Source organism: Camellia sinensis, chromosome 10 (assembly GCF_055761805.1).
Source record: "Camellia sinensis isolate YWXY chromosome 10, ASM5576180v1, whole genome shotgun sequence".
Taxonomy (NCBI): Eukaryota; Viridiplantae; Streptophyta; class Magnoliopsida; order Ericales; family Theaceae; genus Camellia; species Camellia sinensis.
The window spans coordinates 179,045,304-179,063,779 of NC_138970.1; the positions used below are offsets into that span (position 1 = coordinate 179,045,304).

At 36.0% G+C, this 18,476-nt stretch overlaps 1 protein-coding gene across 5 annotated transcripts; it reads left to right on the forward strand.

Moving 5' to 3' along the window:
• The first annotated feature begins 4,952 nt into the window (after positions 1 to 4,952).
• Positions 4,953 to 17,794, forward strand: LOC114310315 (mannosyl-oligosaccharide glucosidase GCS1). Of its 5 annotated transcripts, none has more exons than XM_082892941.1 (22): positions 4,953 to 5,307; positions 5,411 to 5,484; positions 6,112 to 6,363; positions 7,595 to 7,766; positions 7,913 to 7,999; positions 8,206 to 8,274; positions 8,382 to 8,478; positions 9,492 to 9,574; positions 10,266 to 10,373; positions 11,631 to 11,752; positions 11,891 to 11,998; positions 12,100 to 12,173; positions 13,585 to 13,710; positions 14,412 to 14,479; positions 15,318 to 15,467; positions 15,546 to 15,596; positions 15,868 to 15,924; positions 16,167 to 16,316; positions 16,678 to 16,769; positions 17,113 to 17,222; positions 17,326 to 17,389; positions 17,484 to 17,794. In XM_082892941.1, exons 1-22 carry the CDS (start codon positions 5,020 to 5,022, stop codon positions 17,626 to 17,628), a joined length of 2,547 nt encoding a protein of 848 aa, XP_082749067.1. In that variant the 5' UTR covers positions 4,953 to 5,019; the 3' UTR covers positions 17,629 to 17,794. The 5 variants fall into 5 exon arrangements, 4 of the variants coding, with proteins under 4 accessions (XP_082749067.1, XP_082749066.1, XP_082749069.1 ...); XR_014342991.1 differs by having other exon boundaries at positions 4,956 to 5,307; positions 16,167 to 16,255; XM_082892940.1 differs by having other exon boundaries at positions 4,956 to 5,307; positions 17,311 to 17,389.
• Positions 17,795 to 18,476: the final 682 nt, after the last annotated feature.

An 18,476-nucleotide genomic window follows, 5' to 3' on the forward strand; every position in this document is an offset into this window, starting at 1 on the left:
AAGCTAGCATTTGAGAACATTGACTTGGGCCTCAGCTTTGCAAGGGACACCGCAATTACTGCAGTTAAATGGATCTATTTTGGAGCTTATTTAAATGATTCGAATTGTTCATATTTTTAAATATATTGAGTAGAATATATTTTTAAAAAATTAAGTTAATCGAATCTCATTAGTACTTTCATCCACTTATATTTGTATATACAAAAATAAATGACAATTGTAATTTAAAGTATTAAAATGAATACAAATGTGAGTAGATTAAAAAGTTAACGATATCCGATTAATTTAATTTTTTACAAATATATTTTCCTCAATATATTTTAAAATATAAACAATTTAAATTATCAAAAATAAACCTCCCAATGAACCTATTTAACTGCACATCAGTCACGGTGCAAACCCAAGTCCCCCAAGTCCCTGCATCAAAGCAGTATTTGGTGGATTTGAATGGTCTATTATTCTTACCGAGCCACGACAAGACAAATCAACAAATAGTATAACTGGAGATTCCAAGAACTAAATTTAAAGGGACAATTAAGTTATATATGGTTCGTCAAAAATTACTGGTGTGTTTGGTAACGTTTACGTTTTCAGTTTATATTTACAAAAATTTTATAAACTGATTTTTGTTTATTTTTTGTTTATTTTTAGAAAAACATAAACTACAAACGCATTTGGTAATTAACAAAATGTTTAAAAATTTTAAAAATATAAAAAAGAGTGAGAAATGGCAAATGGTGGCAAATGGCTGCGGAAGACGGCAGTGGAAAGCGGTGACGGTGGGCGGTGGGTAGCTAGTGGTGGTGGGTGGTGACTAGCTGGTGGTGGTGGGTGGGTGGGTGACGGTGGTGGGTGGTGGGTGGTAGACAGTGGGTGATGGTGGTGGTGGTGGTGGCGAGTGGTGGTGGCAGGTGGGTAGCAGATGGCCGGTGGTGGCGGGTGGGTGGTGGCAGGTGGGTGGCGGATGGCGGGTGGTGGTGGCGGTGATGGGTGGGTGGATGACGGTGGCGGGTAGTAGCGAGTGGGTGGTGGTAGTGGTAGGTGGATGGGTGGGTGACGGTGGCGGGTAGTAGCGAGTGGGTGGTGGTGGTGGTGGTGGTGGTGGCAAGTGGTGGTGAGTGGTAGCGGGTGGGTGGTGGGTGGTGGGTGGTGATGGTGGGTGGGTGGGTGACGGTGACGGTGGCGGGTGGTAGCGAGTGAGTGGCGGTGGCGGCGGTGGCGGGTGGTGGTATCAAGTGGGCGGCGGATGGCGGGTGGTGGTGGTGGTGGTGGTGGTGGTGGCAAGTGGTGGTGAGTGGTAGCGGGTGGGTGGTGGGTGGTGGGTGGTGATGGTGGGTGGGTGGGTGATGGTGACGGTGGCGGGTGGTAGCGAGTGAGTGGCGGTGGCGGTGGTGGCGGGTGGTGGGTGGTGGTATCAAGTGGGCGGCGGATGGCGGGTGGTGGTGGTGGTGGTGGTAGTGGGTGGGTGGGTAGGTGACGATGGCGGGTGGTAGGTGGTAGCGAATGAGTGGTAGTGGTGGTGGTGGTGGGTGGTGGGTGGTGGTGGCAGGTGGGTGGTGGTGGCAGGTGGGTGGCGAGTGGGTAGTGGGTAGTGGTGGTGGTGGTGGTGGTGAGTGGTGGGTGGTGGTGGCGGGTGGGTGGCAGGTGGCTGGTGGTGAATAGTGGTGGGTGGTGGGTGGTGAGTGGTGGTGGCAAGTAAGTGGCGGGTGGCGGCGGCGGCGGGCGGTGGATGGTAGTGGCGGGTGGTGGCGGGTGGATGGCAGGTGGGTAGTGAGTGGTGGTGGTGGTGGCGGCAAGGGGTGGGTGGTGGTGGAGAGTGGGTGGCAGGTGGGTGGTGGTTGGTGGTGGTGGTGGCGGGTGGTGGTGGCGGGTGGTGGTGGCAGGTGGGTAGTGAGTGGTGGTGGTAGGTGATGGTGGGGGGTGGGTGGTGGTGACGGAAGACGGTGGTAGAAAATGGTGGCAGGTGGTGGCTAGTGTTGGGTGGTAAAAAAAAAAACTGAAAACTCAAAATGGAAACATATTTTTTGTGTTTTCATTTTTTGGCCAAATTTATAAACTGAGACCACTGATTTATAAATCAAAAATTTTACCAAACAAGTTTTTATTTGAGTTTTTTAAATTTTTGTAAATATAAACAGAAAACTGAAAACGTAAGTGTTACCAAACGGCACCAAGAGATTAAAATTCCCTACCCATTTCTATGGTGAGTGTGATATTTGCAACATATGTTGTATGCAGGGACATAAGGATAAGCTTTGCTTTTAATGATTACTTATATCTTGATTGAGGCATAAAATCAAGACGAGTATAAGGAGATACTTACAATAAGAATCACCTATATAAGTGTTGAACTGGGGTCGGTTCTATGAGAATGAAGAGGTTAAATTCTCTAGAAACACTTATGAAAACCAGGCGCGTTCAAGGCCAAAATGAACACAACAGTGAGAACCACGATGTGTTAGAAGATATTTTGTGTAAAATCTATTATCTTGGCTTACACAAACGACTGAACAATTCAAGGCATCGCGTCCATTAATTAGCCAGTAAGTCCGATAGGTTATCACTAGGGAAGGTTCAAGGCCGAAAGCTACCTATCCTGATGCAAGATATTTTCGACTTATACTCTTTCGATAAAGTCTGCATATTGTTGCATTCCCGTTGTCATCAAATTCCATTCATGTGGGGGATTGTTGGAAATGGTTATAAAATTCTGGATGAAACCAAAATTTTTTCCTAAGTTTGGTCTATATTTTAGGTGGGCCCCGTGCGTCGATTTACGTGAGTCAAAGTGGTAACGCGTTCTATGCTGTGTTGTGATTCACGTGGTATATTTGGTTGCTCAAAACCATTACGGAGTGAATGGAAAATTGAAGCCAAAGTGTGCTTCATGGAAATGGAGTTTTGGTAAAAAAATCCTTAAAGATTTGAATAAGGCTTGTCCCACATTGATTTGGTGGAAAGTTTTGAATGGGTTTATAAGGCATGGATTTGGTACTTGGGGTGTGCCCCAAGGGGTACCCAAGTGTTTTAGAGAGGGAGGTTATAGGCAAAATGGGCTAGACCCATTGGATTCAAAAATCACCACACACGCCTGCCGTCTGTCCGGGCTGGGCTGGGGCCTGGGCTTGGGCTTGTCCGACCCAATACCTATCTTTTTGGGTCAAAAACATTTGAATTTTATTTTATTTTGGATAAAATAAAATCCAGAATTCAAATTAAACCGGAAATAAACAGGGCCCTTCCCGTTTTTTATCTATTTGAATTATGAACCCAACATATTCAAGTCTGTTTGAATTTAAAACCAACAGGTTCATACCTGTTTAATTCAAAACCTACAACCACCATTACATCTATAAATAGGACAACTCTCATTTGATATTTTATTCATTCAGAAATTTCGTATTTCACCTCTGCAAATCCTATTCTTCATTTTGCTGCATTTTATTTTGTGAGAGAGAGTATAAACACTTAGTGTGTTCGACGAACGAATAAATTGTAGTGCTGCTTTTATTCGTTGATAGATCATTTCATCCTGGGAGATAGACGTCCACATTCTGAAAGCACCGAGGAGAGGACGAATCTGTCTTAAGGACACAGTGTCAAACACTGGACTTGATCGTATTATAATTCAAAGAAATTAATCAAGTAAGTTATTTAATTTATTTTCTGTGTTTTATTATTTATTTAAATCAGATTTTAATTTTGTTTTTGTAACAAAATAAAATCTGTTTTTATTTATTTATTTTTATTTTGAGTTTGATTTTTGTAATCAAACAAATTCTCTCCTTTTCTTTATTTCTTTTATATTATGTTTGTTGTTAAGTACACAAACTGAATTAATTAATTACAGTGAAGATTGTCCAACAAATTTTAACTTCCATTCTTTTATTTTTAATTGTGACAATTAATCTTTTTATACTTTAAAGTTGTGATGTCATCTTTCTATTTATCTACTGTTAATGAAGCTAACACAAATTTGAAATGGAGATATCAAAATGAAATGTTGGTACAGGTGCAAGAATTAAAGTGAAATTTTGATGAAAATATAGAGGTACTAATACCTATGGCTCATATAATAAGTTTTGTCAACTTATTAAGGTCATAAGAAAATGCTATGGATCTCAAATAAATTATTGAATTTTTAATTTAGTAATTTGATTGGGATCTTTAGCATAATAATTGCAACTTGACTTAAAGCGTAAAAGATTAATTATTAAAAGTGATAGAGGCAAAAGAGATTTTGGTAGAAGGGTAAGAGTGATAAGTGAAATTTAATTCAACACTTTTGCTTGCATGGAAAAATAATAATAATATTTTTGTATTTTTTTTTTTTCCTTATAAATTTTCAATGCCATGAAAAGCTTCCTTTGGTAGAATTTTAATTACTAGTATGGCTGTTAAATGAACAAAGCTAAAAACTCATCATTAACTCATTATATAAATAAGTTAAATATAAACATAATTTTAAACTTGTTAAGTTCTATTACTTGACTTTTGGGAAGTAAGAAAAAAGCTAACAAAGCTATTTATTGGCATTTTTTTGATAAAACATAGAAAAAAGTAGAGGTGATATAACACCCAATAAGCCAATAAGCTAATTTGTTTTCCATGTTCCCAAAATGAAGTTATTTAAATTCAATTTGTGTACAACTTGTTAAAAATTCATTCAAAATCGATTCGTTGTATAAAAAATTCAAACTCGTTAAATTATCAAATCAAAATTAAATAACCTATTACTTGGTTCATTTTCGACCCTAATTACTAGTTTTAGAAATATTGATTATTGCTTGTACTCTGGTTTTTTACAAGTTTGCTTGGGCCGTTGAACAACAAAGTTTGTAAAATTGGGCTTCAATCAATAAATGGGCCTCAAAGTAGGCCAATGTTTGCTAATGGAGCTTCATTACTATTGGGCCTAAACTTGGACCAGACAAGGGTCCATACTCGCCCAGCCGAAGTCCACGGCACATTTCCATCTTCATCTCTCTCTCTCTCTCCTCAGTGCTCACTGATCTGAAAATGGCTGGAAGTGGGCGACGAAGTGCGAGAAGCAGAATCAAACTCAATACAGACGCCGACGAAGATCGAACCACTCTCCGCAATCCCAAACTCCGAAAGCACAGAAGCAGAGACCACAGTCTCATTCGCCTCCTAAATGTTGATCTCAAAGTTCTTCTAGGATTTGCTATCATCGCGTTCTTGATTGTCCTTTTCATGATTCATCGACTTATAATTGCCGTTGAATATCCTCAGAAACCCAGGGTCGTGACCCCATTCCCTGCCCCAAAGATCATGGATCTTCCTCAGGTGAAACTTTCATCTACAATTTGAATGAACTCATATATATATATGTATGTATGTATATGATGTTGTGTGTGTTACTGAGATTTGGATGAATCAATTGTTGTAGTTTCAAGGTGATCACAAGGAGAGCTTGTATTGGGGGACTTATCGTCCTAACGTTTATCTTGGAATTCGTGCAAGGTATTCCACTGCCTCTTGTCAAATTTTATCTGCACGTTTATAGAATCTATAAAACTGTTGCTTTCATTGTTGCTAAAAAATGTAGATTTTTTAGTTGCTTTTTTAGCCGAAAACAAATGGGCTTTAGCCGAAAAAAAAAAAAAAAAAAAAAAAAAAAAAAAAAAAAAAAAAAAAAAAAGCTTATTTTGCTAAAGCCAAATGGGGACTTAGCTAATCATCCTAACAAGTGGTGAATTTAAGAACAAAGTTTATGATGTTTGCCTCCAGTTTAAGACTTATGTTTACTACTGCAATACAAAGAAGAGGCAGAGAGAGAGGGGAAAATAAAATTCCTTTTTTACGATTGTAAAATGATTTACAAACATAATTTTCATATAAAAATTAATTCAGAATTTTGTAGCTGGGTCGCTTTCAAAATTATGAGTCAAAATAATGGGTGTTTCGATTTGAAATAAAAGGAGCCGAGGATGACTGGTGTTTGAGCATTGTTTCTTCATCCCAAGAGGTTCCATAAATTCACTGTGAAGTTTGTTACCCCTTTCAATTTTATGCATTGTGGTAAAGATGGTTGCAATTAACAGTTATTTATCAATAAAATTAAATAAAATTAACAGTTGTAGTTGTCAGGACTCCACAGTCTCTGGTTGCTGGATTGATGTGGCTTGGTTTAAAGGATGGAAGATATTTCATGCGACATGTCTGCCAAGATTCAGATGAATTGAAGACATACGGTTGGACGCTTCACAATGGACGGGATTATGGACGTCAAATGCTAGTTGACCAAGATATGACCTTGATTACAAGTTTTTTGAAATCCAAAGAAGATGGCAGTGGCTATGGAGGGGACTGGGCAGTTCGAATTGATGTGCAAAGTGAGAAGTAAATATCTTTCCCACCAATCTTACATTTGTCTTATCAAATACCTCTAATAAGCATGTTTTGTTTAGTGGATATAGCCCCAAAACTGGAGATTTTCTACACGACAACCTATAAGAAAATAGCATGTGAATCTGAGGTGGAAATTATTGGTTTGCATAAAAAGAAATGTATGTTAGTCTTGATTAACATCCATATACCCGTCATTGACCATTTTACGGCAATTGCTCACATTTTTTCCTATGTTATGGTTTTTATTTATTTGAAATTTTACACAGTAAAGATGCTGGGAATTATGGTTTGCATTGTTAGCAGTTTAGGCATTAATTATTGGACCTTGTAAGAATGCACTCATCAGTACTATTGTTTGGGTTGTGTATTTGTATTGCCAGTACATTTACCCATTGTTATAGTAGTAGTTTCATATTGTGGGTGTTTTGTAACAGTACTTCTATATTGTCGAAAGCAAATTGGTACTGAATGAATACTTCTCATGGGTTAAATGTGTGTTTGGAAATTTATCAAATAAATGTATATTTTTGGGGGGAAATTTTAAAGGTCTATATTTAGGGATTACACATCATGTCATCAGCAAACAATTGGTTTTTGTAAATTAACTCGAATTTTAGGACTAAAGACGAAAAAAGGTCATAAAAAATGTTCAGTTCTGTTGAATTTTAATTGCAAACAATTTATTGAAAACCCCCAAAGGAATGAATGAATTAAATTTAATTAATGATAGCATTAATACAAACAATGACAGGATGAGGATTAGAATGCATTCTTATCTTAGAAGTCTTAATTTTGAGAAAAATATTTATTTGTTAATGAATTCAGCAATAGATAAGGATGTGGCTATTCTTAAGTTCAAAACCTATGTGCTTGCCACGTGCTTCACACTTTGAAGCATAGCCTAGGAAGCTCTCTTTAGAACTGTGCCTCATGTCATGGTTTACAAATATGACTAAAGAAACTTGCTCACTTCTTGGACTATGGCAGTGAGGTTCTCTTTTTTTTCTTTTTTTCTTTTTTTCCATTTGACTTTCTATACTCTGTAAGAATTGGTAAATTACATTTATCTTCTCTTACTTAACATAATTTATAGTTTTCACGTTTTTGTTTCATATCATGAATTCTTGAATATCTTCTATTCTTAAATTGGGAGTTGCTAGAAGTTGGATGGTATTGCTGGCTTATGTTTTGTTCATTTGTTATAATGGCTTTTTTTTATCAGATCCAAGCTTAGTGAGGAGATGCAAACTGTGCACCTTTTCTTCTATCTTGCGGATGAAGATGGGAACGCTTTGAGTTTGAGTAGGGAGACCCTGAACATTCGTGAGAATTCTCTCTTGGCTTTTGGATCACGAACAGATGTTGGCAGTTGGAATCTAAATTTAGAATCAATGGTATGTTGTCAGATAGATGCACGGGAACCTTCATTGTGAAAGAGGATATAATTACTCATGCATGCCTGTGCTCCTCCATGTTTATGTATTTTGTGGCCCCAACAATATTTTTAATTCAGCTTTAATCTCAAACCAATTTCTTGCAGGATGATTTGGAAGTCCATTATTCTGGCTTCAGGACACCTTACATTCACAATTTATCAGACCTTGTCCAGCAAAATCTTGGAGCCCAAGTAAGAATTAATGTTTTTGTTGTCTGCTGTCTTTTTTGCATGCTAAACCATGTTGATTTCTGCTATTTGTAAAACATTCATTTGCTTCCATTTTACAGTGTTATAATCGTAATAGTGTTTCGTGTTTCAGCTTTCAGCAGTGGTTCTTTCACTTGTGTGTGTGTGTGCGCGCGCTTACTCACTAACACTCTTGTATGTGTTGTTAGGTGAGAAAGTTTGGTCGTTTGCAACTCTCAGACACTTCCGATGATTCTTCAAACATTTTAGTATTTCAGGTAGGCAGTCAGAGAGGTAACAGGTTACATGTGTCCACAGACTGTGATTGCCTTTCTCAGGTTTCCATTTCTCTTCTATCCCATATGCTTTTCTGTTTTTTATGCAGATTTCGGGTAGGATTTCTTTCAGAACAGATGTTGCTTTTGTATCTAGAACTGGCTTAAAAGATTCAAGACTTAAAGAACGTCTCAGCAGCCTTACAGGTATCTTCTGTCAAGTTCCGTGCATGTTTCCTTTATCTTGATTGTGAACATTATGTTTATAAGATTACAAGTGTCTCATTCTTTATGAAACTTCCTTATAAGTAATACTGGTATAACGTATCAGAAGCACAAGAAAGCAGGCTGCTTATTGGTATTGCCAACAAGAAAGACTGCAGAATTAGATTTGAGGTAAATAACCTCTTTTCAATATGAAAAGAGGCAATCAAAAAAATTTAGCAATATGCTAGGAAGTCATGAAATCTAGAGGACTGCATATAGGATTACATGAAAAACTTCACTTACGTTTTTTAATTAACTTGGTGGACAAGTTCAATGAGGTAGGAAAAGATCAACTTAATAGACAAAGGAGAGTAAACGGGCATGCTGATAAAAAGAGGGGGGGAAGAGACAACTTTGGGAATGATTGTTGTCTAAAAAGACCTTGAATAAAAACTTCAAAGAATTGTTACAGAGATGGGATTCAGGTCAATTCATAGCGTTCATTAATTTGATTTAGTAGAGGAAATGGAAGAGTGAAGTTGTTAACGTTGTTAAAAGAAGTGAGTGGTGTAGTGCGATCATTCTCACGGGAGGGTGTGGAGATAAGATGGGTGTGCTGTGATCAAGATTTTAAGTCAATAGGCAATGTGATGATGTCAATGTCATTGACAAGAATTCAGCATAATGGTAGCATTTTCCTGACCACGTGTCCGAGTCCTCCGACCAAATTTCTCTGTTTATTTTAAATTTAAATATTTTTTGAACTTTTCGCTCTTTGGGGAATTGAAATTTCTTTTGAATGTAGGATCATATTCCTTTTGCATAAACAAGTTGAAACCACCCCCCCCCCCCCTCTTCCCAAAATTATATTTCTTTTTTTGGTGCGCAATATTGCAATCCTTTTTGTGTGGACACGTTGACTTATACCCTAATTTCTTGTAATTTTTTTGTTTACTTTCAATAGTACAAGCTCTTTATTTCAGCTTTGTGATAATTTTGCTTCATACTTTTAGGTACCTTACTGACTAGTCAACTAGATGAGAAGGAAAAAGAATTTGATGACAAATTCAAAAAATGCTTTAATTTGGCTGATGAGGTATCCATTCATATGAAATCCTTATATTTTGTGTCATCATTTTTTGAAATCAAATCACTGTATGCAGAATTTTTAGGATCATGGCATGTCTTTGATAGTTTTGTTGCAAGTAACATGCCACTTTAAGCCTAGTCACATTGGTGACTGCAGGAAAATTATACAATTCTTAAGATACAGTTTATTATTATTATTATTATTATTATTATTATTTGGATGGTCTCATTGTGTTTAAACTTAAAATTATGAATATGTTGATAAAAGTTATTCAGCCAGTTCATAGGCTTAAGGAGACTTTTTCAGCTTTCTATTCAAAAAGAACAATGCTTGTCTCCCTTTTTTCTCAAGGCTTAGGGACAGCTTGACCAATTCTTAAATTTTGTGATCAAGATTTTAAGGAAAATTATACAATTCTTATGATCTCTTTTCTTGACCAACCCTTAAATTTTGTAGAGCTTTTTGATACACATGAAGATGTATAGGGTTTTTCTTTTCTTCTCCTCTTTTGTATACAGATGGCATACCCTAGATGCCTTTTTTAAATGAATCTTACTTCACTTAACAAAATAAAATGTCAAGCAGTTCAAATAATCCCGGTGGCCATTTCATTTTATGTTTAAGTTGTATTCAATTGTACAGAATCTATATTTTGCATAAAATGAACTGTTCTGATAATATGATATGTTGTTTTCAGCTTGATTCTGAGTCCATCTCCACTGGTAAGGCTGCAGTTGCGAGTTTGTTGGGTGGAATTGGCTACTTTTATGGCCAATCAAAAATCTCAGTCCCAAGTAACTCTAATGTAAGTTTTACAGATCTGTATGTGATCATCTTAATCATATTAAATCAATTATGTCTTCATGAATTCCATTTGAAACACACTATCTCCATCTAATATGATTAACCGTGTTTTGGGGGAGAGAGAGGAAGAGAGATGGTTTGAGTTTACAAAAGTTATTAGGATATACATGGGCTGGGTTTACAGGTTAGCTGTAAAAGGTTTATTTGTTTTAGATTGATTGTCTGCATGATTTAATTAGGGTCCAAGTCATTGCTAATTAGAGCGGCCTGTAGGTTAAGTAACTTTAGGCCTAACAGACTTATGAATTTCTGCTGCAATAAAGTATTTGTAAGGCCTTTTTTGGAGAACAAAATTTCAGATATGATATTGTCTTTTGACCGTCTCTTTTTTTTTTTATTTCTAGGTCTTGTTTTATATCCCCACGGTCAAGCTTATATTGATAAAATAATAATAATAGTAATAATAATAATAATCTGATTTATAACCAAGATCAGATTTTACTAGATTTCAGCTTGATCCTAGTTTTTTTAGGATCCTTCTGAACCTTTAGCTACTGGATTCTTTTCCAGCCTACGTCAAATCAATGTTTATCATGTAAATATGAAATTTGATGTAGAGCAGTTTTAAATTTGAAATTTGCAAATAATGTTATGGATTTGAATCATCTTGGGCCAGCCCCTTGATTATTCATCTCCAGTGGTTATTATACGCTTGTACTCAATTGTATACTTTATCTTAATATGATCACTGAGAATGATCATGGAAATGGGGCAAAGTTGTGGAGTATATAATGGGGTCAATATAGATGGGAAAAGATGGACTTGCACAAATCAAAGATCAAGGATTAATTGATTTTTTTATTGCAATCAAATTGGTGGTGTTTTGAGTATGCTCAAATTGAACAAAGGGGGCCTTCCAAGAAAAAATGTAAGCTCAGAAATTAATTGGATACAAAATGGGCATGCATTTGTATAACATACATACATCCACACACATGCATTTACCAAAAATTACTTTGTTTGTTAAAGAAGATGATATGGGCAAGACCTTTTGTTTTTTAGCCTTTTCCATGCTTCATGACTACTTTTGTTCACTTTATCTTTTCACAAGCTTTGAGCAGTGTAACCACATGCTCTTCTATTTGATTGGTCTGTTTAGATATATTTACTTTTACTCAAAAAAACTACAATTTCTTTTATTTGTCAACTATGTTTGGACATCTGACAAAGTCATACAGTGGGCAATTGTCTCTTGCAGTTTAAAAGTGGTGAAAATTATATTTTATATTGGCCGGCTGAACTTTATACTGCTGTTCCTAGCCGACCTTTCTTTCCAAGAGGATTTTTATGGGATGAAGGTTTTCATCAACTATTGATCTGGTTAGTTGCCTTTTACTACTTAGTTTGTGTTGTATTTATTTCTTTCATCAACTATATGGACCTAATTTCTGAAATTATCAGTCTAACCATTGTTGCTTGCTTGCTTTTATATAAATATTTTTCCTTAACATTGAGCAGGCGTTGGGATATACATATTTCCTTGGATATCATTGGACATTGGTTAGATTTGATGAATGTTGATGGATGGATTCCACGTGAACAGATTTTGGGTGATGAAGCTCGAAGGTGATTTGAAGCATTCGAGCAAGCACTGTAATGAGTTTGGGATTTCAAAAATTTTCATTGACAATTAACATATTTCTTTTTTTTTCCTTCTTTTTTTGCAGTAAGGTCCCCGAGGAATTTATTATTCAGCATCCAACAAATGGAAATCCACCAACTCTATTTTTGGTTTTGCGTGGTTAGTTTGTATCTCTCAATAGAATTTTGCTATTTTTTTGTGTGAGAATTTTCTTTTTCATCATGGCATTTTAGGGATTCAGCATATTATTTTCTTGTTAAGGAAAATCTTACCCTTGTGAGTTGATGGTGACACTTGAGTTGGTGCAAGTGTGTATATTCACGTAGCACATATCCAATTTATCATTCAGATGATTGTTCATCACTGGAGCATTATATACTAAAACTTTTAGCTTTGAAGTTCATGTTTGTTTTCTTCACCAACCATTTATTTGTTGGAGCTATGGTCCACATGGCTCAATTTTTCCCACTATAAGAACTGAATTTTGTTTGATCATTTACTAATTTCGTATCCAGTTTCTAAGTAGTATGCCTTAATTAGCTGCAGAGCTATGGATCATTTATTCGCTTTGAGGTACAAATTACAGCAGATGATTCAAATATGAAGTTGTAGGGTTCTAGTGACAACTTGATTGTGAGGGGCAGGAAAACATGTTATATATCAGAAACTATGTTTCATCATTTGGTCACAACTCAAGAGTGTTTCAATTATTCAGTGTATGTGCTGCAGCAATACTTTGCAACATAAATAAATAAGGAAGGGGGGAGAGGGCTTATGATTTGTGAGCTTGAAGAATTTTCTCTCAAGCATGGTTGTTAAAATCGCGATCCGGATCGTAAGATCGTACGATCCTACGATCCTACTTTGCCAAAACGATCCAAATCGTTGTAGGATCGATGTTATAACAGGATCGCAAGTAGGATCGCATGGGATCGTGTAGGATCGTATGGGATCGTATAGGATCGTAGGTGGGATCGTATAGGATCGCAGGTAGGATCGCAAGTAGGATCGTAGATTTTATGATTTTTCACCTTATTTTTAATATGTATCATTTTAATTTTAATTTTTATCTTTTTTTTTAATAGAAAGTAGGATCTTACGATCCTCGATCCGATCCACTAGACCCTCTCGCCGATCCTACTTAGGATCCCGATTTTAACAACCTTGCTCTCAAGTAAAAGGGATATTTTCATTGTAATCATGTGGAAGATGATCCCTTTGACATACATCCACATAAAACCAATAATTTACTCTGCTTACATCTTCTCTATACCTGGTCAGCGACATCTAACCCAATTGTCATTATGCATAATTTTGAGTATTGAAGTTTTGTAATATTTCATTCTTTCTCATTTAAGTTGAGCTATAGTCAATCTGTGTGTATTCTTGGTATGTTCATATATTTGCTACAGAATAATATGATATCATGTTGTTCTTTAGCATCCTCTTGATGCTTTTTTCTAATAAAATTATTCCTTGTTTATCACAAAAAAATATATATATGTATGTATATATGATATCATGATGTAGACATTTTTTAATCAAAGCTCAAAACTTCACTTTTTTTCAGATTTAGTTTGTGGCATGAAAAGAAACAAGTTTACAGCCACCGAGAGGGATCAGATTTCTTTTGTCTTAGACCGGGCATTTGTTCGCCTTGAAGCATGGTTTCAATGGTTTAATACTACGCAATTAGGTAAATCTGGAGTTTTATTTTTATTTTTATTTTTTCTCATTGGGTGATTAATTTTTGAGAAATGTTACGGATACTATCAGTTTTATCAACACACTTGCAAGTTTATGTTTGTCCCACGCCAAGTGATGGTAGATCCCATTAAAGCTTATGAGTGTGTTAGTAATAAGATTGTTAGTAGAATATCTCTAGCATGGTTGTTAATTTTTTCCATTTGGAGATATCACTGGAAAAATCTACCACCAACCCTAGATTGGGCATTCCAATGGATATTGCCCATCTCCTCTAGACTTCTTGGTGATAGGATAAACTTTCCACATTCGACATCATATTGATCTGTTGACTAGTCGGACATTTTAAACCATGAATAGCAAAGAAGTGAGCAAAAGGACAAATGGTTATTCATGTAGCCAAGCAAAGTAAGATCCTTGCGACTCTGTTGAGTCTGACTATATAGAGAATGCATTCACAATTTATTTTTTTCTTGCAATTTGAATATTTTTCTTTTTTGTATTATTAATAGAATTTTGTTCTTTGTTGCTGATCGAAAAAACCAAAACAAAAAAAAAAAAAGGACATTCACAATTCCTGCCAAATATGTTTCAACTTGGATCATTGTTTTTGAGAAAGATAAGATACATATGCTGATATGTTTCTTACTTCTGTGAGTATTTTGTTTTCTAAGTCACTGCTTTGATTAACAGGCAAGGATATGAGCAGCTATTTTTGGCATGGAAGAGACAATGCAACCATGCGCGAATTAAATCCTAAGGTTCTACTTCACATGATTAAATTAAATTTCCTGAATAATTAAATACAGTTCTGCTAAGGACACCAACTTTTCCCCTGCCCTCTCTTTGTGAGGAGGGCAGTGATAAAGGCTGTAAAAAAATGTGGTTTCTATAATCTTTTCCAATTAAATATACTCGTTATTTCCTTTTATTTATGGGCTTTTAAACAAGGAATGCTATTCAATATTGGGCATGATATGGAATATGAGTTCTCAAGCAGTATTTTTTTGTTCAAATATTGGGAGTTGTGTAGTCCTGTGCGCTAGTAGGATCTCTATTTCTTTCTCTTTTTTCCTTTTTTTGAGAAATAAATATTATTATAAAAAAAACACCGAAAGGGGCGCACCTTCTGCACATGATGTATACAACAACTAAAGCCAATCCACAAGGCTGAGCTGAATCAGATTAAAATTGATCCTAGTCAATATGCTGTAGGAACCCCTTAATCAGTGCACTTGCTCTAACCTATCAAACTTACAGGCTCACCGTATATCTACCTAAGCCATTTTTGTTCTTCTTCCAACATTCTGTTCTTTTTCACTCATCCTAACTTAAAAACCTTACAAATATTGTTTCTTCTAATCCAAGAGGAAACAAGGGTATCACAATCAACTCATTGAAGTACCTTTGAAAGCACTAGCTGTCTAACTAGACGAAGTACATGAATGCTGGTGATTTTGGATCTCCAATCATAGTTTATTCCATCCATTTATCCAATTGTTCCCCTTTTAGTAACATTACCAATGTTTAAAACAGATCTATTCATCAAACACATCAATGGTTGTGTTGCCATATTAACATTGTCACTGGAATGTCCAGACACTGACCTCTGGGTTGGATGATTATCCACGTGCGTCGCACCCAACTGAAGATGAACGTCATTTGGATCTTAGATGTTGGATGTTTCTTGCAGCAGATTGCATGCATTCAATCTCAAAGCTTCTTCAAAAGGAACGTGAACTCGGGAAGGTATGACGATAGGACTAGACATCTGCATCTCGGGGTTCATCTCTTGCCATATTAAACCTCTAAATGGAAATGATGCAGGAATATGATTCAACAGCTAAGCTGCTCTCGAATTTTGAAATCCTAAATCAGGTTTGTACAAGGTTCATTATGTTATCTAGCATTATTTCTTGTTCTTTTAGAGCTTCTATAATCTTTTGTAATTGGTGATGCTTTTTTTTTTTTTTTGGTAGTTCTATAATTAGGTAGAAAGCAAAAGAAGAGTTTATCATTATTTGGAAATCTTCTTTGCTGCAATACATTTGTATTCTATCAAAAAATTATTTCCAATTCAATATGAATTGATGTTTTAAGAAGTTAAATAAGAAGTTGGGTACTCAGATGTGCTTTAATGTTTTTGCAGATGCACTTTGATGATGCACATGGAACTTACTTGGATTTTGGAAATCACACAGAAAAGGTATGCTCCTTGTCCATTTATTATTCCTTTTAGATTATGGTACCACTATCCTATATTCAACTGAAAAAGTCTAGGATCACAGAACCGGACACAACTGATCGTTTCTGTATGTGTAGAACTTGTATTCAACTTATACACAATAACTACAATTCATGAAATTATTATATGCAACTGAACCAGAATATAAAATGCTAAGAACTGTCTACATTGCCATATTCTAAAAAAATGATTAATCCTTCCAGGTTCGTTTGAGTTGGCGAGAAGTAATGGGAAATAACCATTATGCAAGTCGAGAGCTAGTTCGGGAAGTTTTAGAACAGCCAAGATTGAGGTTTGTTCCTCATATTGGCTATGTCAGCCTTTTCCCATTTGTGGCGGGGATTATTCCACCTGTAAGTTGCATGAAGGATCTCATCACGAAGCAATGTTTTCTCAGTCTATTTGTGCTTCTGTTCAGTGTTTCTTACCATTACACTGTCGTAGTATGAAGCTCTAATTCAAAAAAAAAAAAAAAGAAATCCCCTTTCGTTCCTTCGGGCTGTGTTTGGATCTTAGGTTTAGGTGGAGATTTGTGTAGGGAAACAAAATGAGAAGAGAAATGTGAACGGAATACAAGCTGATGTTATTTCACATTTCCATTCCCTTTTCTTTACCCTCAGCAAATCACTGACCAAATCCATGATCCAAATACAGGCTTAAAGTTATTTTTAATTGGTGATTATATATCATTCGCATTTACAAATGCACGTACAGGACTCAACGATCCTAGAACAACAACTGAATCTCATTTCAAACCGGAGCATTTTATGGACTGATTATGGACTCCGCTCTCTTTCCAAAACAAGGTGATGGAAGTTTCTCAAGTAGTGTATCATTTATGAGCTCCTTTATCCATATATCTATTCTATTATATAAAACACACAATCAACTTGGTGTGAGGGCCTATGCCACATTTTCTCATGCCCAAATTCCACCTATGTAACTGCCAAGTTTCTTATTTCAATTTTTTTTCTCCTCCATCTACATTTAAATTTCTTTTTTCATAAGACGGTGACAACTGTCTTCTATTTCTGCACACGAATCACTTGTGTGCTCAACTTCTAGTATATGCTATTATTTGCATGATATCATGTTTATTCTAGAACTACTAAAGAAATTAATTTGTGAAACTCCTCTTTTATGCCAAAGCTCAATGTACATGAAATACAACACGGAGCATGATGCACCCTATTGGAGAGGCCCAATTTGGATGAACATCAACTACATGATTCTTTCCTCACTTCACCGTTACTCTAAAGGTACACAAACACAAACATAGATTTATCTATTGTAAATTAAAAATAAAAATAAAAAAGCTCTGATTTTCAATAAAATCTGAACGCGTAGCATTGACACGTGCAGAAAATGGACCGTATAGAGACAAAGCCAAGATCATCTATAATGACTTGAGGAGCAATTTGATTAGGTAAGTGGTATGACATTTTTAGTTCTTAATTAAGGCCTCTGATCTAAACTCTTTAGTCAATTTTGATGAGTATTGTTCATTTCTGTTATGGCAGAAACGTTGTGAAGAATTACCAGCAGACAGGGTATTTCTGGGAACAGTTTGATCAAAAGAAAGGTAAGGGGAAAGGTGCACGCGTATTTACTGGCTGGACATCGCTCGTGTTGCTGATCATGGCAGAAGCTTATAGTGAATGGTAGGAACTTGGGACTCAATTTTGTAATTTTCTAAGAAAATTATAAAGTCATTAGAGGATAAAGAAGACCACAAACAAATCAACCTGTTAGTTCTGTATAATCTCTCCAATTCAAGATATGCACTATACTTATTGTCGCAAGTTAATTTGAAAGGTAAGGTTTGAAGTTATTGGTTGTGATATGTGGATGATGTTATTGAGAGTTTGTAATATCCTCCTCTCTCAGGTTGGTTTTACATTGATCATAGATGAAACCAACTGATATGCTGACCAGAATGGACCCCGTTAAAAATTGTTGTTTAAGAATGACCCCAAAATCAAGCCAATATTGATGGCATTTATTTTTGCTTCTGAAACAATTTTCTTTTTGGATTTAACCATTTCTTGTTAGGCTCTACTGTTTCAAGGGAAAACGTTTTTAAATTTTTTTGTAAAAAATGTTTTCTTATGTTTAGTTACAATCTTGAAACTAATACGTTAGTTGTGGTGTTAGTGATGATGGTGAGGTGGTCACAAGATGGTGGGGTGGTGGAAATAATGCATTTATGGCAATGGTGGCGGTAGCAGCAAGGTGGTGGGGTGGACAAATAGGTGGTGATAGTGATCATGGGATGGTAATAGTGTGACTTAAAATTTGTCTAGAAAACATTTTTCACCATTCAAAAAGTTAAATATTTTTTACTCAAATAAAGCTTAATTTTTCACTTTGTCATTCCAAACAACTACAAATGCGAAAAGAATGATTTCCAAAAACAATCTTCACCAAAACAAGGCTCTAGTATTAACAGGAAGTTTGGAGAGCTGAACCTCACGCTTGGATTTTGAGGATCGATTATGGATGGTCTCAGATGA